The 21512-nt window shown below is 33.8% G+C and overlaps 3 protein-coding genes and 1 long non-coding RNA gene across 4 annotated transcripts; all 4 read left to right on the top strand.

Annotated features, from left to right (window-relative positions):
• Window positions 1–993: 993 nt before the first annotated feature.
• On the top strand, window positions 994–2919 carry LOC108847780 (BAG family molecular chaperone regulator 1). The gene is made up of 4 exons (XM_018621112.2): window positions 994–1707; window positions 1804–2060; window positions 2158–2304; window positions 2371–2919. The coding sequence occupies exons 1-4, from the start codon at window positions 1470–1472 to the stop codon at window positions 2713–2715; spliced, it is 987 nt and encodes a 328-aa protein (XP_018476614.1). The 5' UTR covers window positions 994–1469; the 3' UTR covers window positions 2716–2919.
• Window positions 2920–6969: 4050 nt separating this feature from the next.
• On the top strand, window positions 6970–12330 carry LOC130509777 (putative F-box/FBD/LRR-repeat protein At5g56810). Its single transcript, XM_057005970.1, has 4 exons — window positions 6970–7216; window positions 7323–8534; window positions 11828–11965; window positions 12049–12330. Exons 2-4 carry the CDS (start codon window positions 7659–7661, stop codon window positions 12328–12330), a joined length of 1296 nt encoding a protein of 431 aa, XP_056861950.1. The 5' UTR covers window positions 6970–7216; window positions 7323–7658.
• Window positions 12331–14436: 2106 nt separating this feature from the next.
• On the top strand, window positions 14437–15570 carry LOC130509625 (uncharacterized). Its single transcript, XR_008943643.1, has 6 exons — window positions 14437–14466; window positions 14551–14610; window positions 14747–14839; window positions 14936–15003; window positions 15088–15176; window positions 15301–15570. It is a non-coding gene; the product is annotated as an uncharacterized LOC130509625 (long non-coding RNA).
• A 2822-nt stretch (window positions 15571–18392) lies between these two features.
• On the top strand, window positions 18393–19946 carry LOC108845456 (putative F-box/FBD/LRR-repeat protein At5g56810). Its single transcript, XM_018618663.2, has 2 exons — window positions 18393–19268; window positions 19356–19946. Exons 1-2 carry the CDS (start codon window positions 18483–18485, stop codon window positions 19920–19922), a joined length of 1353 nt encoding a protein of 450 aa, XP_018474165.2. The 5' UTR covers window positions 18393–18482; the 3' UTR covers window positions 19923–19946.
• Window positions 19947–21512: the final 1566 nt, after the last annotated feature.

The raw sequence follows: 21512 nt of genomic DNA, 5'->3' as shown, positions 1-21512 counted from the left end.
TATGTTTTAAGAAGATAGATAATAAATCTTACGCTTAGAGCATCCTTAATGGAATAAGTGAGGGGATATAGCTTAGATGTGAAAAATTAATAAAATAATATAAGAGATGAAGTTTAGTAATAATTAGTAGTGGGATAAGTGGGAGGATATAGAACTTGTATCTTAATAATTATATAATTTAATAATGTTAAAACATATAATAATTTTTAAAACATTAAAAATAATTTTTAAATTGAAAACATAAAAAAGTAATACTAAATTTTATTTGAAAATAAAAAGATACCCAATATACAATTTCAACTTATTATGAAAAAAAAATGAAACATAGAAATGAAAAACATAAAAAGAAACAAACATATTAATTAAAGTACACAAATATTTTATTTAATGAATACAAAATTCACCAAAACACTTCTTGCATAGTAACCAAAAAACACATCTCTCATTAGTTTTTCCTTTTTTTCCTTTTATTATATTTTCATAAGATGTGATGAAATATTGCAATAAAGATGCTTTTAGGGTATATCCTTTCGCACCTGCCACGAAACCAACACGATACTGACCCAAAGAAAGTAGAGGTCTAAGAGCAAGATTATCAGTATCCCTTAAGAGATCCTTTAAGGGAGGGGGAGACCACAAAAGAGAGGAAAGAAGGGGGAAGAAAGGGAAAACGTTCCTTATATAAGGGAAGAAATGGGAGATCCCTTGGGTTTATCTAACCAAACAAAAAAAAAAGAAAAAAAATCCCTTACATAAGGGACTTGTCCCAATCCCACCAATAATCATGGTCTAAGCCTAAAAGTAAGTCATCCGTAACATAATCCTGACGTATTCTAAATTTTCAAGACATTAATTTTGGCACTCTGGAAAATGTTTTGGAAATAATGGAAAGGTCAAAGACAAAACAAAAAAAATAAATATATAGACACAACTAAGTGTAAGTATATGTGTGACATATAAGTCACAGGCGGCACAAGAGAGATGACATATTAGCTGGCCACTCGTTATTATTCTCTTTTCGTTTATAAATAATTAATATTTCCATTTTTCCCCCAACTGGTTCTCTCAAACTCGAACAGAGAGAATCAAGATGCCTTTCTGAGATTTTCTCGGGAAAACACTAAACTCCATCTTAACTCTAGATTGTCTTCAGGGACAGAGGAGATCTGTGAAGTCAAGATTTGAAGAGAGAGAAAGAGAGAGAGTTAGTTTCGAGTTTGTGGATCAGAAAGGTCACTCTACTTCGATCATTTTGGTACACGTGGCGTAATGGGTATGGAGTCATATTGATGATGTACAAGTCCCCGAGTTCGTCTAACATTCTTCTTCTTCTTTTGTCTCCAATGCCCTTGTCTTGTTTCTGATACTTCAAGAGAGAGAGAGAGAGAGAGAGATCTTCAGATCCGTTCGTTTCTTCTTTTTGCCTTTGGTCCGTTCAGCTGAACTGAGAGAAAGAGACAGCAGCAAAAATGATGAGAAACAAACCGACAAATATTCCGGCGACTAACGGCGGCAGAGTCTCCGGTGGCGGTGGCGGCAGGGAGTCAGGCGGTCATGATTGGGAGATGAGACCCGGAGGAATGTTGGTTCAGAAACGGAACCCGGATTCGGATCCTGTCGGAGCTAAACCGCCGCCGATGATTAGAGTCAGAGTCAAGTACGGTTCGGTCTACCATGAGATCAGTATTAGTTCCCACGCTTCATTTGGTTAGTCTCTTTACATCCCCTTTTAAGAGATTAATGATTGTGTGTGTGTGTGTGTCTGCTTGTGTGAATCATATTTATTTTGTTTATTTGATGCAGGGGAGCTAAAGAAGATGTTGAGTGGACCAACGGGCATACACCATCAAGACCAGAAGCTAATGTATAAAGACAAAGAAAGAGACTCAAAGGCCTTTCTTGACGTTTCGGGAGTGAAAGATAAATCCAAGATGGTGCTTATCGAAGACCCGATTAGCCAAGAGAAACGTTTCTTGGAGATGAGGAAACTCGCCAAAACCGAAAAGGCGTCCAAAGCGATTTCCGATATTAGCCTCGAAGTTGATAGGCTCGGAGGACGTGTAATGATTGATGCTCTTCTACTTTTCTTCTTGGATTGTTTTGTTTTTTGGACGAGTTTTGAAAATTGTTTTTGTGGTTTTTGCGCTTTTTTTTTAGGTTTCGGCGTTTGAAATGGTTATTAAAAAAGGAGGGAAAGTTGCGGAGAAAGATCTTGTAACGGTGATTGAGCTGTTGATGAATGAGTTGATCAAACTGGATGGGATTGTAGCTGAGGGAGACGTTAAGTTACAAAGAAAGATGCAGGTAAGGAACGACGTTTAGTTCTTGGGTTATGTTTAGTTGTAAATGTTTTTTTTTATCTATGTGTAGGTGAAGAGAGTACAGAACTATGTGGAAGCACTTGATGTTTTGAAAGTGAAGAACTCTATAGCTAATGGGCAGCAGAAACAGTCTAGTCGTCAGAGACTTGCAACAATTCAAGAACATAGGCAAGAACAGAAACCGATACAATCTCTTATGGACATGCCTATAAACTACAAACCTAAGAAGCAAGAGATTGAGGAGGAGCCAGGAGCAGGACCAATTCTAATGGATTCTTCTACTAAATGGGAAACATTTGATCATCATACCGCGACGACAACTACTCCATTGAGCTCGAATACTGCAAATAATCATGTCATCCCACCCAGGTTCAATTGGGAATTCTTTGATTAAAGAACTCAAATTTGATGAGACCTTTTTTCTTACTTGTATGCTTAATTCTTGTGTGGAGGTGTTTTTTTTTTCCTTTTTCATCTTCTACTTGTTTCTTCTTCTTTATCATCATCATGATTCTTTTCATGTATTTAGATTCTTGTGGGCGTTGTTGTTGTGCGTTATAAGAAATAAACAGAGACGCTACTACAGATAATTTTATCATGTTTGTTTTCTTTCTTCTTCTTCACTTAGAGTTACTTTTGTTGCAAGGGACTGAAAACCTACTTGATGAGTTCTTTCTCTCTCTGTCGGTTGTTTTTTTTATCAACTTCGAAGGATTCAAAAGTAGAGAATGAGTGGGTCTTCTAACTCAGAAATCCTATTATCATTTCAGGCTGAACAAAAAATAAGTGAAAATCTTCTTTCATCTTTTTGTCAATAAGGACAACTTTAACTTTTCTTTTGGATCGAGGGAAAATCATACTATATACAAAGTGGGCCATTTGTTTGTTTTTTTCCTTTTTAATAAACGAAAACGAGGTGAAAACGTCATTTCAGAGATTTCCACGTAGAGCCAAATACTTATTCGAAGTAAATGGTTAATTATAAGTTGGGTTAAGATGAGAATCGTGTGTTAAGTTGTTTTGACATTGCAATAATGATGAGGATAATTGGTTTTATCTTTACAAAACATTCATTGGCTTAACTAGGGACTACTAGAAATGCAATCACCCGAACTAAAAGTTAATGAATGAAAATGAATAACAACTAAATCATATAATCATCAACGCTCAAGCTAAATATAGTAACGTAACTGACTAGAGAGTATAAACTGGGGGAAACAGAGACGGTTTAGTTTTGGGCATTATCAAGAAATAGTATGAGGTCCAACTTGGTGTTTAGCCGTGTAGTTTAATAAGAAGAAAAACTTCTTCAAAAAGTGGATGCAGTTGGATGGACTGGATCTAAATCGGAGATTTTGGCGAGGATGAATGAAAGAGAGGCGCTACCTCCAGTATAAGGTTGAAATGCTCTGTGGAACATATGAGATCTGAGTCCTTATGTAATCGACATTGCATGGATTTTGGATCAACAATATTAGTTTTGTTTGAATTAATCACTTCTATATTTTTTGGAATTAATTACTAATTCTAATAAAACTACGTTGGAGAGCATTAAGCAGTAAGCACCAAGTTGTATGATTATGTGAGTTTTAATAACCGAGTTTTATATGAAGTCAATCATACATAATCATGTGGAGAAATAATCATGCAATCTAGCTAGTTGGCATAAAGTACAGCTTCACTCTCCTGATTAAACTAATAAAAAGAACAGGCGTCTGTATACCGACAATCATATCCAAATCACGATATGCTTGATGCAATTAAACATATTATATGCATAATTATGATAGATGACAAATAATCGATGTAAAAAGATGAAAAAAATGAGAGATTTGTAATCATTGTGCAGCTACTACAAGATGAAACATTCGTGACATTAGAAAACCATATATTCTACAATAATACTCTCTCCGTTTCAAATTATATGTCGTTCTAGAGGAAATTTTTTGTTTCAAAATAAGTGTCGTTTTCGGTTTTCAATGCAAAATTTATTGACAATATTCTATTTTCTATTTTTCTATTGGTTGATACATGGTTAGGTATATTGGTAATATTGTTTTTATTTTGGAAATATGTAAAATTAAATGTTTTCTTAATCTCTGTGTATAAGATTAATACGACATATAATATGAAACGGAGGGAGTAAAGAATAACTCAGACTTCGTGACTCTAATCAGTAAGCAGAATCATCATGGATGGGAGTGGGACCAAGTTAAATATAAATATATAATATTAGAATGACATGAAACATAATATTGTATATAACTTCAGTGGTTGTGATGTCTCCACGAGAGAATCGACCAACTAGAGGATTGTGCTGTGTGTTGTGGACCAGACATGTAATCATCAAACGAAAATGCTAACTCACTAAGAAAATCGATAGAGGCTAAAGTAAATTGTCGACTGTCGGTAGAAGAGGACATAACAAGTAAGTAGTTAGAAAGAAATATCAAAGAAAGCATCGCAATCAGTAGTGAAGGCTTTTTGTTTTTTGTTTTTTTTCCAAGAAATATATCATATTTCAGATAAATCGTTATACAATCATCACGTGAATACCGCAATATCAACGAGTGTAGCCAATAAAATTTGACAAACAAAACGAAACAAACAGATAAAAACGCATTTTCATTGATCAATTGCATAATGCTTTGAAAAGTAGTGTGACAAATATTATTGTAATTACATCCAAAGATGTCAATACAATACATTACAGTAAAACATGAACATGCGTCTTCCCCACATTACTGGGGCCTCAAAAGCTTGTCCTCAACCTTTTCTTTAGATTCATTGAAAAAATCATCACAAACTATATATATTGTAATGTGACCAATTCTCAAAAAAAAAAACTTTATTGTAAAATATGAAGGAAATGTCGTCGGAAAAGATGTTTGTTCTTAATTGAGAATAACTTTTAGATTTAGGAGAATGTTTTTTTGATAAATATGGATTTTCACAACATTATTGAAAGGAAAGTAACCAAATAAAAATAATTGGTACCATTTGCTAAAAAGGCAAAAAAAAGAATAGCATCGTGAGCAGAGAATTTTACCGATGACAATGAATATATTTGTTTAGATACAAAATAATGCTATTTGAAAATACCAAATTATATAAATGATAAAACATACTCATCGGCTATGTGTATTCTATTTACTATGATGTCCCTTCCGTATGAATGGAACTATCATGGAATGCTATTTGGACATTTTTTATAAAAATATATATAATCAAGGTTAAGTTAGTTGATGTGTGGGTTTAATCGCCGTCTAAACGACTTCAAATCATTCATGCTACAAATATTTAAAGAGTAGCATGAAATGATGAAAGTTTCATGAAACTATTTTGTCATACTTTTTGAATATTAGGATAGGAGGATACAAATCTTAATTATGTTAGATCCTTATATATTAAATAAACTTTGAGTTGCTATACTATTTTCTATTAAGTCTACAACAAAGGTTATGGAACACAACTAAGTCTAGCCTTAGATCGGAAGGACTCTATTTTGGCAGGCTAATAAAAATGAAAACTCCAATTCCACCCACTATGTACTATGTCACAGAGTTGGTGAACAAGCCTGTACAAGTTAATTTCCTCTTTATCAAGCCTATGTAAATTGATCTCGTTTCATATTATTTCCTCGTAAGAATAAATAAGATTGAGATGCAAATGTACTTAAATCCAAATGTGGAACTGGAACATGGTTTATTCATTTTGTGTTCTTGTTTATATTAAACATTAACCTTATGAAGAAGTAGTAGTAGTCAGACAATCAGAGTCAGATAAAGTGAAGAAGGCAAACAACGTTGAGGTCAGTGAAGTTATATGGCTGATCCGTACAATATTACATTCCGGTAGTTCTCAGACTGAGAAGTGAATGTAAAATGTTGGTGGGACGACCTAACTTGTTCTTTAGACAAAATTGGCATTACAAAGTAAAGAAAAGTACCAGTAATATTGGCATTACAAAGTAAAGAAAAGTACCAGTAATAGCAAGAGATCCATAATCTCTGCCCCCATTTTTAGCTTAACAAAGGTAACCTTTCTATTTTGTTACCAAACTAATGAATTTTGGAGAACCAGTGGATATTGATGAACCTATAAGATGAACAACTTAATTGATCAACGTAACTTCATGAGGCTAAACAAATTTGACACCCCAATGCTCATCAAGCTGGGTTTTCGGAATTAGGCCATGAATACTAATGGGAAAGCGTTTTCTGAGGTAGTTTACTAACTTACGTTTAGATATTGTGTACATAAAAAACGAGAATGTAATGTCTAAAGACTGTTTTTAAAAGTACGACATAAAGTAACGGATTTTATTGTATAAAGAAAGGTTCGAATGATGGCAAGAACATTAGCCGATCAAACTAACTGTTTGGACCGGTAATAACAATTTAAAAATGTTGACAAAGTTTTAGCTCTGAAGTTTTATGTATCTCTGTAACATATCAAGACGACTTATCATCAAACCCTAAGCATTATCCTAACACATAAGAAGGGGAGATGAAAGTTAACAATCTGAGGACACATAAATTTACGTTAATAAACTCATTCAGTCAGTAGTGGAAACCAAATTTGAGAGACATTATAAGCAAATGGGAAATGGCGAAAGAAGTAACAAAAAGTAGATAATTGGGTTTGATGCAGTTAATTAGCTAAAGAACAAAAGCAAATAAAAAGAGAAGCAGTTTGTCTTTATCAATAGCTTGGTGCGGTATTAGATTGAAGAGAGCCCGTGTTTCATCTATTTCCGTAAGGACCTGAACCATTCTTTCTAAGAGATTCCTCGAAATCCAAGCGTTTCAGAACATCACAAGTGAGACGGCAAAGATCAAAATGTTCGATAATATTGCAACTGGTTCCACAATGTAATAAACTGTAACGACCAGGTTTGGTTTAATTATATCTCTCAAGCAAAGCCTTTCCAATTATTTTAATCGTGTATGTGATTTCATATACCTAGTTATGTAATTGAAGCTATGGTGGGTGTTGTAGATCTTGTTATTGACTCCAGCGATCACATACAAAAGGATCAAGTTATGGTATGTATGATGATGAAACGTCGCTGAAGAACCAAGCGTCGCCGGCAGACAATCCAGGCGAATTCCTGATAATGTTTAACACGTGAATGTGATGTGTCAAGTCAAGTTGTTGTAATATCAGGCTTGTACAATGTTTCCTTCATGGGCTTTAATACAAAACTTGGTGGACTAACCGAAAAAAAGGATAATTTGCGAGAGGTAACCCTTAACAAAAACCAGGGTTCCATATCTCTCTTTTTCTCTACGCTCCAAAGTTAGGTTACTCCTTCGGATCTCAAACGACTGGGAGATGAAAGTTGCAAGATTGGGAAGTGAAGAGGTTCTGCATCCAGATAGGATCAGTCACCTTCCTGACGATTTGCTCTTAAGAATCCTCTCACTGACTCCGGTAAGAACTGCAATGTCCACAAGCTTATTGTCTACACGATGGAAATATGTGTGGAAGATGATGCCAGTGCTCGTGTATGACGAAACATGTCCTTACATTGGTTCCCTTGGATTTGACCAATTTTGTGTCACGTCCTTGCCATTACATGAAGCTCTCAAAACCCTAAATCTCAAACTTGGGAAGTACACCGATTCCATAGATAATCTGTTATTCCCAAATATCCGTTCCAATCTCCTAGAGATGAAAATCAATTTGAATTATTATTATGGTTATTACACTCCCATCACATTTCCCAATAACCTCACGGTCTTTAAAACACTCCTTGTCTTGAAACTTCAAGGTAGGATTATTTTGGACGTTGTTGATTCTCCTATTTGTTTCCTTTCCCTGAAAATTTTGCACCTCACATGTGTGAATTTCGGGTGCGAAGAATCTTTCGCAAGACTTTTATCGGCCTGTCCTGTTCTTGAAGATCTATTCCTCCAAAGACTTTGCAGTCGTGGTCGTTTTTTGTTCAACATGTCAGTCCCTTCTCTACAGAGATTATCCATTACTTCAGAACGTGCCTATTATAATTCTGATGAACCAAGACTCGAGATAAACACTCCTTTTTTAAATTACCTAAAGATCTTCGATCGCTGCGGTTATTATAACTTTCTTGAGGATATGCCTAAACTGGTGGAGGCAGATGTATCAGTTGATATGTCCAAAAATGAAAATCTTCTGAGAGTTCTTTCTTCCGTTGAGCATCTTGTTATATGTTTGTATCCTTCACTGGTAAACCCCTTAAAATCTTTATTTTTCCGCAATATTGGTTTCATTTGCTTTGAAAATATATCAATTGCTTTCAAGATTAAGTAACAGTGTTTTTTTTTGTGTACACAGGCAGTGGCGGAGGCAGAAAAAATGTTGACGAGGGTCATAATATAAGTTTGCTTAAAGTACATAAACCATTGAAAAAAAAAATCATGATACATTGAAATTCAAAGATGTACTCTACGCTCACTCATACTTTGGAAGCGTTTTATGATTGTTTCGTTTGTCACCGTATCAAGAATTTGCTTTTCAATAAAACAAACTAGACAATCACTTAAAAATTCATCACCAATACTATTACGCGATGCCGTCTTCACAATGTTCATGGCAGAGAAGCACCTTTCAACACTTGCAGTTGCAACAGGAAGAATCAAACATAGCTTCAAAAGACGATAAACCAAAGGATGAGAAAGATGTTTCCTTGTCTCCACCAATACACGAGCAAGATCACCAATACTCTCTAGATTAAAAAATCTTTGATCTTTTTTCACATTATCAAGGTAGATGTCAAGTTGTTGCTCAAGAGATCTTCGCTCCACACAACTAAAATCATCTGGATAAAGCTCAGCTAGTCTCACCAACAATGACTTGTCAAACTGAACAAAAGAATCTATCGGACTTAAGGATGCCATACAGATTAGTAGTTCAGAATTCACCTCATCAAATCGATCATTGAACTCTTGAAGCTGCAAATCTAGAACAGTGTAAAAACACTCCACCTTATAATGATGCAAGTTTGTGATGCCAGTTTTTCTCCTTGGTCTTCTTGAGTCAACAAAGTCTTCATCCATATTAGGCACTTCAGTATTATTCTTCTCACTAAAAGAATAAACTTCAGCCACAAAATCATCCCATCCTTCATCTCTAAGCTTCTGTAACTGTCGCTTAGTAGATTCAACCAATGAAACTGCATTCAAGATCTCTTGGTCTCTTTTCTGTAGAGCCTTTGACAAATTATTAGTGAGTCCCAAAACAACAAGCATCAAGTGAAGATGAAAGACAAAACCAAAGGTCTGAAAATATTTGAGGAGACCATATGCTTGCTGTCTTTTGTTGCCGTCTGTGCCTTCTTTCTCGATATGTTCAAGAACTTCAATAACACATGGAAACATCACAACAAGACGTAATAAAGTCTTGTAATGTGAACCCCAACGAGTATATCCAGGTCTTTTAAGAGAAAGGTCTTGATTCAGCCCAGTTCCAGTCTTCATTTTACCCTTACTAATCTCTTCTTCCATTCTCTTGCGATTACTTTCAGTGAGCATAACTTTCCTCTTACAAGAAGCTCCAACCACATTCAACAGAACATGAACCATATCGAAAAATTCTCCAACTTCAAAATGCTTCTTTGCACCAGCCACAACAACCAACTGAAGTTGATGAGCAAAACAATGAACATAGTATGCAGATCTACTTTCTCTCAAAATCAAAGATCTTAAACCATTGAATTCCCCTTTCATATTGCTGGCCCCATCATAACCTTGACCTCTCACCTTTTTCAAACTCAATCCATGTTTCGAAAACAGATCATCAATAGCATCCTTCAGAGTTGAAGAAGATGTCTCTTTCACATGACTAAGGCCAACAAATCTTTCTTTTACGAGCCCAAACTTATCAACGAAACGAAAAACCACAGCCATTTGCTCTTTATCTGAAATATCAGCAGATTCATCTACCAGCAAGCCAAAGACATCATTGTTGATTTCTTGTATAACAGACTTAGTTACTTCTTCGGCAAAGCAATGAGCAATGTCTTTTTGGATAGGAGGAGAAGTCATCTGATTATTTTTAGGAGCATTGTTCAGCACAACTTTCCTAACAGCCTCATTTTGACTAGCCGTATACTTCAGAAGCTCTAAGAAATTACCTTTGTTTGTTGACTCTTCTTTCTCATCATGACCACGAAAAGACAATCCTTGGTGTAACAAGTGTCTAGAAACATCAACTGAAGCACTCAAACGGATCCGATAATCATTTTTCACAGCATTGGTTTGTTTATGTAAAGCATGCTTGATAGACTGACCTTGTCTCATCAAGTTTTCACACTTATTTCTAGCATCGTTGTGAAAACTAGTATGATCTCCCATGTGTTTACTGAAACTATCAGCCTTATTCCAACTAGAAAACCCTGTTGACACAAAAACATCACTTCCGCCTTGTTTTCCAGCTTGAACTCTGAACAAGTAACAAAACAAACAAAAAGCCTTTTCTTGTTCCACACTATACTCTAACCAATCAGAGTACTGCTCAAACCACTGTGGATTAAAGCGTCGTAATACACCTCCTATTGATTTTTTTTGAAAAGTATGACCACTAGGTTGACAAGGTCCTCTAGTCAAATACTTGCGCCGTACCTCATCTCTTTGATTATAAGGATAGTCTAAAATGTTTTTCCGCTTAGCTGGATCCCACGGCAAATCCTCCAAGTTGATATCAGGAGCTTTTCTTTTGTTCAAATTCAAATACCGTTCCATTTTGTTTGATGGTACCTGCAAAAAATAAAATAAAAATATATATCAAACTAAATATATAATATAGCAGACAATCAGTACTGCAGACAATGTTCACTTCTCTATGTCGATAGTTACAAAATTTGTATGTTGAATAATCATTCTGTTTTGTGCAAATGGCATCCTATATATAGAAATTTGGTATTTTATTATTTGAAACTATGAAACATAACAATTTCAGTGTTAAATAATCTAAAAATCTAAGGAACAAGGCAACAAGCCAGAATAAAAACTAGTCTTAAGATCTTTTCCCTTTTATAAAAATATAATACGATAATTATATCTAGTAGAAGAAGAAAGCTTAAATTAAATATTTAACAAATCACAATATATATTACCTTTGCTAGTCGTTACTGCTGTTGCTTGTTGTAGTCGACGAGTTTCAGAAGAGAAGAAGAAAACTAAACGTCTAATAGCTAAACTAATATAATAATTAGGTTTAAGTCATTGAAATAATATTGTTAATGGGTTTATTTTATTTAGTGGGCTTAATTTGTTATAATTCTTTATGTAAAATTTGGTGGGCTGCAAGTTAATTAATATAGTTATTAGATTATGGTCCATAAATAATTTGGACAAGGGTCAAAGTAATTTAGATTGGGGTCAGAAGAATTTTAACTGGGTCAATAAATATTTTGGACCAGGGTCATTTTAAAATTCTTAATAAAAGCCATAATGTTTTCATGATTTCACGTGGGTCATATGACCACCGTGACAGTGAACTGCCTCCGCCACTGTACACAGGTTCTTGATCTAAGGGATAGTTTAATCTTCAACCGGCTTCTTCATCTTGAACTAGAAGTTTGCAACAGTTTTCGCTCTAATCTACTTCTGAGTTTGCTGAAATATTTTCCTTATTTACAATCTCTCAAGCTAGGTCGCGTAAGTTCACTTTTGTCCCGTCTTTGTAATCAGTTTCAAGAAACTTTTAATTGATATAATCCATGCCTTTTTATGTTTCCTAGACATATCCCAAAGATACCGAGAATCAACAGTACTGTTTAGGCTCGGAACCGAGCCCTGTTCCTAAATGGTTGAGCTTCCATCTCGAGATTCTTCAATGGAGAGGCTATGGAGGAACACTAGATGAGAGAGAAGCCGCAGCTTACATTCTGAAAAACGCTCATCGTTTAAAGACTGCTACGATCAGATTACATAGAACGTGCATGGATAATGGTCAGATCATAATGAAGGATTTGACGTATATGTCCAAAGCTTCGGCCTCATGTCAGCTTGTAATCGAATAATAGAATTTATCATTCCGGGAAAATACATTTTGGATTTGAAATTGACATTTCATCAAAAGGTAATCGAATAATTAATAGAATTTATATTGGCATTCGATTACAACCTTCTCTTAGTAAAAAAGGTATTATATTTGCATTTGAGGACAAAGTGTTTCATATTTTTCTTGACCAAAAGAAAACAGATGAGTCTCTTTCCGATAATAAGATCCCTTAGAAAATAACAGAAGTTACTGTAGCTTTCTAGTTTTTAATACCACTGCTCTGAACATCTTACACACAAGCAGTAGAAAGACATTAGCCCTGTTCGGTAAAGGATCGCAGCAGCGACAACGTAAAGAACATGGCTATTATAAAACCGTAAAATCGACATTAGCCCTGTTCGCTTTGTAGATTGCTTTTACCTTTCAAACTTCCGTTTTGTTCAAGGTTTAGGAGAGAAAAAAGTGGAATGCTTTGTTTTCTCTTGCCTCCTTGTGGATTTTGTACGGTTAACTTTGTAAATATAATTGTGTTTAATTAGTTCTCATCAGTATTTTCATACTGCAGAATTTGTCTTTCCAATAATTAATTTAATGAATATACAAATATATATTTGATTTGAATGTTTCTGTATACATATATACGCATAAAAGATTTAAAAATATTTTATAAAGAATAAAATGTGAAATATCCTAAACTAAAGATAGCATCTAAATGTGTAATCGTGCATGCTACTTACTATTGTGTAAGTACTGATAAAAAATATGTAGTTTTTATTTTAGAGCATTCTACTAAAATAGTTTATTGGGGTTAATATCTTCCAGGCTTTCAAGCCCACATCTATTACTATAAAAAAAACAGTTTAATCTCTCCATAGAGCTCCACATAGGAATCTATGTAGATAATTCGCCTCTCCAGAAACTGACATGTGTCCACCTACGCCAAACGCACCGTATCATTTATTCCTCACCGTCGTGGGCGTTTGCGTGTTCTGAGTTTGGGCTGTGAAATTTAAAACTGTTTCTGGCCCGAAAGAATATATCTCACCTCCAAACCCTAATCAGCTGTGGTCGTCTTTCATCATTCTGTGACGGCGACTCGATGCCGTTTGCTCTTCTTCTCACCAACTCAAACATTCCGAGTAAAGGCTTCGTTATTAATCCCATTTATTTGCTCCCCCACCACTATATAAGCTACGTATTTCTCCGTCTCGAATCAGGGAGCTGCAGATCAATTCCGGCGGAACCCAAAGAGATGGTCAATGGTATGGTTTCTTAGTTTTTTCTTAAAACAATCAATTGAATGATTGCTCTATTTTGTTTGGTTAATTAATGGAATGATTGCTCGGTTTCGATTCTGGAGTTTGATGGTTTATGATGAGAACGATGACGATTGTGCAGGTCTTGGTGAAGATAAAACAGTGATGATCAATCTGAGGCAAGAGTAAAAAAAAACCGATATCTTTGGAGAGTCTGTTTATGGTAGTGGCTGATGATCTACAGTAGGGCTGGGCATAAAACCCGTAACCCGAAATCCGAACCGAACCCGAACCGAAAAACCCGATCCGAACCGAATCCAAATTCTAAAAAATATCCGAATGGATCTTGTAGGGTGTTACAAAACATATCCGAACCCGAAGTGTTATTAACCGAACCCGAATGGATAATCCGAAAAACCCGAAAACCCAAAAACCCGAAAAATATCCGAACAAACCGATCCAAATGTCCGAATTAATATATAATATAAATATTTAAAACATAAAAATGTACTTCAAATATTCAATTTCATGTTTATTTCAACATGATATCTAACAATAAGTATCTAATTTTTTTTAAAAAATATCTTAAATACTCTATTATATATAAATAAGTATATATTTTTATGTTTTTCTATTGAATTTTAGATTTTACTTAGGGTATATCCGAACCGATCTGATATAACCCGAATCCGAATGATATATGGTTACTTCGGGTATTAACCGAACCGAACCGAAATCGATGTGTTATATCCGAACCCGAACCGAACTTGTAGATTTACTAGAATGGGACCTAGAAGGTGTTACAAAATAGAACCAAAATCCGAAAAACCCAAACCGAACCCGAATGGGTACCCGAACGCCCAGGCCTAATCTACAGTCTGAACGACAAACTTCTCTTGGTTAGTACTTAGTACCTCGGTATCATTTTTACTTCTACATCGTGTCTTAAAATGAGAGCTTAAATGCCTTTTCTATGTTTATAGATTGTTGGTGCAGAAAACCCGGTTCTGATATCTGGGCTGAGCAAATAGTCAGTGCTGGTGGTAAGAGAATGAAAGCTTTATTATTTATGTGTATGGTCTGAAGTCCTTATAACTAACTTCACAAGGACCCAGGCAAGTAGCTTATGAAACCACGAAGCTAGAATATATTTTTCTTATGAGAGGTGGTTTGGTGCAGGTTAACTACTTCCCTTCAAGGTATGACCCAGTTCGCCATGCAGAGAATTATCCAACTCCACCTGCAGTCTGCTATGTAAAACGTGGAGGGCCAGTAATCAACTCAAACTTAAGAAACTCTGTTTCAGTTTCATAAGGATTGTTCAGACAAGAAAACAAATGATCTAAAAGTTCAAAATCTGTTTTGCAGTGTATTATTGAGAAAGAGAACAACTTCAAGGAGTCTAGAGATTGCAATTGTTCCTTCACACCAGAGAGGTACACATTATTTTTAATATTTTCTTTTTGGTGATACTCAATACATTTACATGTTTATTGTCTTATGGTTGCTTTCTACTTCAGGCAAGAACGTCGGTCGATGGATTGATGCTCTGTCACCCCCTCCCATCACACATGAAATCTGCAGCATCTGGATATCTTACAGGTCCCAGGTATATAATCTGAAAAATTTCTTTTACTGTCATTGTATCTTTCCTTGAGCCTTTAATAGTTAAACAAGTTTGTGAAGTTTTTTTAACGTTTTTAAGACTGATTGGCTAACGATGTGTGAACCAGGCTGATAAGTCACTGGGACAGAAGCTGGCAAGCCGTCTGAACGTGAGACCAAGCATCTAAAACGAGTGAACAAGATTCTCGATTGGTCATTCTGTGGTTCCAACAGACGAGAGAAAAAAGATGGGAAGATATCAGATGTGCCATGGATATAATCTTCATCATGTGTATCCTGTGTGTTGTGTAGTAATATTTTTTGTTGACCAAAACAATAAAACTTCTGTTGTGTTGTGACCTTAGTCTTATCTATTTTTATGAGTTCATTTACAATTATATATTCTTTTACTATACCTATTTGATAGTTTTATAAATAAGAAAAAATATGTTTATATGTTGCAATGATACCCAAAGCCAAGGTTTCTGTTTTTTATCTTCGGTAGGCACGACTCTGAGTATCGCATGCTACTGTTAGGTTCATCAAATAATTCCCTAGGGATTGGTATTTTTTCCATCATATTTTAATAGTTTTCATAAAAAAGAATATTGCCATTGAGTGAAAAATAATTTCACTTATGCTACAAAGTTCCATAGTCTAAGTATCTGACATAAATAATCATCAACTGGTTAACATAAAACAATTTCTAATGTATTTTACTCTATGTTAAAAGAAACTATAATAAAATTTAAGTTTACACTAATTATTTTCTGTAAAAAAACATTTCATGATTAAGTAAAAAACATATTATGTTTATAGAAAAAAATAAAATAGTTATTTCAGAAATTAATAAACATAATTGGGTTAAAACATATATATATGTCCCTAAATATTATTATATATATAAATATAGAAATATCTTAAAGATGTCGAAATCAACTCTTTTTTTTTTTTGAAACACCACTTTCATTAAAACTTAAACAATCGGACTACACTTTGAAGAAGAGATAATTCTAGCTCTACGAGCATTACAATAAGACAATACAACATAAAGGATAGATGTATAGAAACCTCTAGGATAAAAGGATCAACTCTTATTTTTTTCATTACCACTAATAACTCATACCTGCTCATATTTTATTATAAAAATCAATTTTTGTAAGAAACAAAATACATCAAGTAAATGAAAAAAAAACTTACCATGCTAATTGGTGGTAAATAGTAAGGAGGATGTATTCAATTTAACATTTGATGTGATTTGATTTTAAATGGAGTTTTAGATGATTTTAATAAGTTGCAGAGATTTAAGTGATTTTTGTTAAAGTACTCTAGAATATCACTTAAAACCATGGGATTTGAGTTTTAATTTTTTTTTAACTAAGAAACTCCACCCAAACACCCTAAAATCACCTCAAAACTTTAAAACTCCACAACTTAAAATATTTTCAATAACACTGGATTTCAGAGTACTTTACGAAATGTCAAGTTCAATAACAGTGGATTTTAAATGAGTTTTTAAAATTCATGTTTGAATAACAGTGGATTTGTCATTTTAATACAAATCACCTAAAACTCTCGGTTGAATACATCCCCCTAAGTGTTGATGTATCAAAACATAGATACTACGTCATGTTGTTGAAATCTTACAAAAGATTATATTCCCATTTATCTGATTGTAAATAATTTCCTACTCTATATATATAAAATTTCTCTACAACAATCTTTGACTAATAAAAAATATACAGATACGTGCAAAATACGCATGATTAAAATCCCTGCCAACCAAGTAAAAGTTTTAATACCTCGATAATGGAAATCCAAATATTATGTATTTCAGTTTTCTAAGAAAAAAATGTTAGTTGTTTTGGGAAAAAAATAAACTCTCTATTTATAGAACAAAGAATACTTAGTTTTGTTCGAATGCAACTTCGATCTCTTCAAAGAAACCAAATTCTACCAACTGGTCCTCCAAATCTCAAAAAATATATTGGTAACTGATCTCGAATGGAACATAGAAACCATTATGAGTTTCTTCCCCGTAGAATCTGAAATCATATGCTTAAGAGTTACGTCCAAGCAAGAAGCGGTTTAGAGATGTTCATATTTGTTCCTAACAAACAATAAAAGCTTATTTTACCAAAACCGAGTATCACCCAACAATAAACTTAAGAAATGAACCAATGAATACTATGAACAACATTCCAACCCAGAACACTATTTCCAATCCAACTGGATGGCTAATGTTTGGATTGCCAATTTCTCACCAAAGTTGAGATCTCCTTTTGAAAAATTATGCAAAGTCCTTACGGCTGACAAGAACCTCAAAAAAATCATATACATTGATTGTTAGATACAAATTATTCAAAACATAACAATTCACATGATGATGCCATAGCAAAAAAAAATCAAAACAAAAATTACTTACGAACAAACTAACCAACAACTTAAATTAATAAAATATTATATATCAATACTACCAAAAATTCATTACACGACATTTCTATATTGAAAAAGAAATATTATAAAAATAATATAATCTTTATTATGCCACTAAAAAGTGTCCTTTCAATAATTTGGAAAATCAATGCACTGATTGATATTAGTATAAACACATGGAAATGTTTTTGGAGTTAGTTTACGGTGACTACCAAGTGCTTACACTCATCAACCACTACTCAATTTTTACACTTTCCGGTTTTATTGTTTTTTTATTTTGATTAATTTTGCTTTAATACCTTCTTCGCATTTAATATATATTATAATTTTAATAAAAAATACAACTTCAAATAATCATCTCTTTCACTCCAATAACATGTTGAAAGACTATGATTTCAACATAAAAAAATAATTATTCTCACAACATACACAAAAAGATTACCACAAGAAAGACCATTTGAAGTCCTCAAAACATATTAATACAAAGTCCCTTTGATATAGAAACAACTATTGTTTTACTGGACAAACAACTATTGTAAACAAACAAAACATATTTTACACATATAAATTTTTTCACCTAAAGTTTTATGAAAGACAAACGTCATTATCATAAACATCTATTGCAAATGCAAACCTAAAACGCCAACCACAAAATCATATAAAAATAACAATTTAAATTTTATATAAAGTATATCCCGCCCGTAGGGCGGGCCGACCCTAGTATTAAATAAAGTAAAATAAAAAGTCTAAAAATGTTTGTCAAGTTTTATCTGCTTCACAAAGTCTAATTAGGATTTTAGCTCTCCTTCATAACCTATACAATCTTTTTCTTTTCAATTTCTAAGTCTAGTTACAGAGCTTTTTTGGGGGAGAGATGTCAGCTGCAAAACTAAGAAGAGAAGATGTTACATTCTCGGATATGATCAGTAATTTACCAGACGATTTGCTCTTGCGAATTCTCTCATTAGTCCCAATAAGTGAGGCAATGAATACAAGCTTACTCTCTAAACGATGGGAATCTCTATGGAAGATGACACCAGTACTTAAATACGTTGAAAAATCTTGTCCGAACATGACTTGCCAAGGATTTGTCGAGTTTTGCCGCAGGTCGTTGCAATTACATGAAGCTCCGGTTCTCAAAACCCTAATTATCAAACTAAAGTTACAATCTGTTCCACTTATACTCCCAAGTAGTTTTCCTGAAACAGTCTTCCAAAAACTGGTCGTCCTGAAACTCCACGCGATCAGGTATCTTGTATTTGATGATTCACCACCACGAAAATACTTTTCAGCAGGTAAACCATCGGTTTGTTTCCGGTCCCTGAAAGGTTTGCACCTCACACGTGTGGGTTTCCTTGAAGAACAATCTTTCTGCAGGCTAATCTCGGCTTGTCCTCTTCTTGAAGATCTCTTCTTGGATACAGTTAGAACTTGCGCACCCAAAACTATTTTTCTCCCCCCTCCTCAAAAGAGACTCGAGATAAGCACTCCTTGTTTGAAGTACTTAAAGATCAAAAATATCACTGGTCGTCTCATATTTACTAATGCTATGCCTAATTTGGTGGAGGCTACCCTTGAAGTTGATCCTTCTCAAACTAATGGTTTTCTCAGAATTCTTACTTCCGTCGAGTTTCTTTCGATAAATTTATATGCTGATGAGGTAATCTTGGTCTTGTTTTATTTGAAAAGACTATCACTCTTTAATTTCATTTGTTTTTGTAAACCTTGTAATGTTTTTGACGTGCAGGTTCTGCTTCTTGCCGATAAAATTTATCAGCGGCTTCTTCATCTAGAGCTATGTATTTACGGCAAAATTTCGCGTAATATGTTATTGCATTTGCTCAAACATTCCCCTAAATTACGAGTTCTCAAGCTTCAGGAGATACATGAGATGCTAATACAGCCTTTACCGACAGATACATATGGGTTGTGTTATTTAGAAAAGTTCAATGATCCACCACCTTCGTTCTGTAATCCGAGTTCGGTTCCTGACTGCTTGTCATTCTGTCTAGAAACGTTTCAATGGACACGCTACAGAGGAACAATGGAAGAGAAAGAAGTCGTTCGTTACATCCTGCAGAACGCTCGTTGTTTAAAAACCGCTTCGATCTCTGTATCTTCAGACGGTCGGCGATACAAGAAGAAAGAGCCACTGATGATCAAGGAGTTGAAATATATGCCTAAGGCTTCAACTTCATGTATGCTTGTAACTCGACGATTTACCTTGGATTTCTTTTTTTGTTTTAGCTCTCACACACAACTACAATTCGATGCGAGTCCAAAGATGCAATGTTCTTACATGAAACTGAAATAAAACGGAGGAGTTTCTTTGGTTGCAAGATAATATTATTTTTTTGTCTTTTCATGGTTCAAGATGATTATTTTTCAGAACAACACTTGTATCTACCAAAAAAGGAAATAAATTAAATTTTATGCTGTAAACTATAAAATAATCCACCCTGTGATGACATTACATACAACGGGCATGAATAATGGTGAGATTATGATGATGGACTCAACATATATGTCCAAAGCTTCACGGCTTTATTTTCCCGCTACCACCCATTTTCAGCTTTTGCGATTGGTAACGGTTGACAGCATTTCAAAATAATCATACAAACCAATTCACTTCAGATCGTTTCGAACCTCTTAAAATCAAAAACTGGTTCCAGCTAATGTTTGCGGTTGCGGTTGATAAATAAATAAATATAAAATTAATTTTAAAAAAATATTTTAAAATTTATAATTAAAAATTGAAAAATAAAAAATTATTATAAATAAAATATATACATATTAATTTAAATTCACAAACAGTATCATAAATGTGTTTATAAAAATTTTAAAATAGCTATTCATTAGAATTTTTAAAAAATTAATATACATACAAATATAAAGATATACACATATAAAACGAAACAATTTTTTTTTTAATTTTTAACATAAATCTTCAAAAATAAGTTATTAAAATTATAACATTCAACTAATTAAAAATAAATATACAAAATATTATTATTAATCATAATATATTAATAATTATTATATTTTATCACAATAGTATATTTTTATATTTTTTGTAATGTTAGAATATGTTATATTGATAATTTATTATTAAACCGTTGCAATATTTCATAATCAATAAGTCACAAATATCCCGCAAACACAACAATTTTCAAACGTTGTGCCAGTCATACAAAACGCTAGGAATGTCAATTGGGCTGTCCAAATAGACAAAATAGTCTATTGGACATTATATTTTTAGGCCCAAATTGTACCCAATTCAAATTGTCCAAACCAAATTGGACCATTCCAAATGAGATATTAGACCATTCCAAATGGGTTTTCCGCGGAGTGTAATAAAAAAATCAGTGTTAACGTATAAAAAATCATATTTACCATAATTCCTTTATGTTTTGTAGAATTCAAAAGCATAAATACAGTTTTGACGAGAAAACTCGATTTACGGTTTTGGCAAAATACTTGTTTTACGGTTTTGACGGAAAACTCGATATACAGTTTCGGCGAAAAACTCGATTTTACAGTTTTGGCGGGAAAACTCGACTTATGGTTTTGGCGAGAAAACTCGATTTACAGTTTTGACGGAAAAAATTGAAAACTCGATTTTACGATTTTGGCAAAAAATCTCGATTTTGCGGTTTTGGAGGGAAAACTCGATATTTAACGGATAAACTCGAAAACTAATGTTCGATTTAGGCGGAAAATCTCGATTTTTACTGTTTTGGCGGGAAAACTCGATTTACGGTTTTGATGGAAAAACTCGAAAACTCGATTTTACGATTTTGGCGGAAAATCTCAATTTTACGGTTTTGGTGGGAAAACTCGATTTACGGTTTTGGTGGAAAAAAACTCAATTTACTATTTTGACGGGAAATCTTGATTTATGGTT

Source organism: Raphanus sativus, chromosome 3 (genome assembly GCF_000801105.2).
Source record: "Raphanus sativus cultivar WK10039 chromosome 3, ASM80110v3, whole genome shotgun sequence".
NCBI classification, from domain to species: Eukaryota; Viridiplantae; Streptophyta; class Magnoliopsida; order Brassicales; family Brassicaceae; genus Raphanus; species Raphanus sativus.
This window is presented reverse-complemented; position numbering and strand designations above follow the sequence as displayed.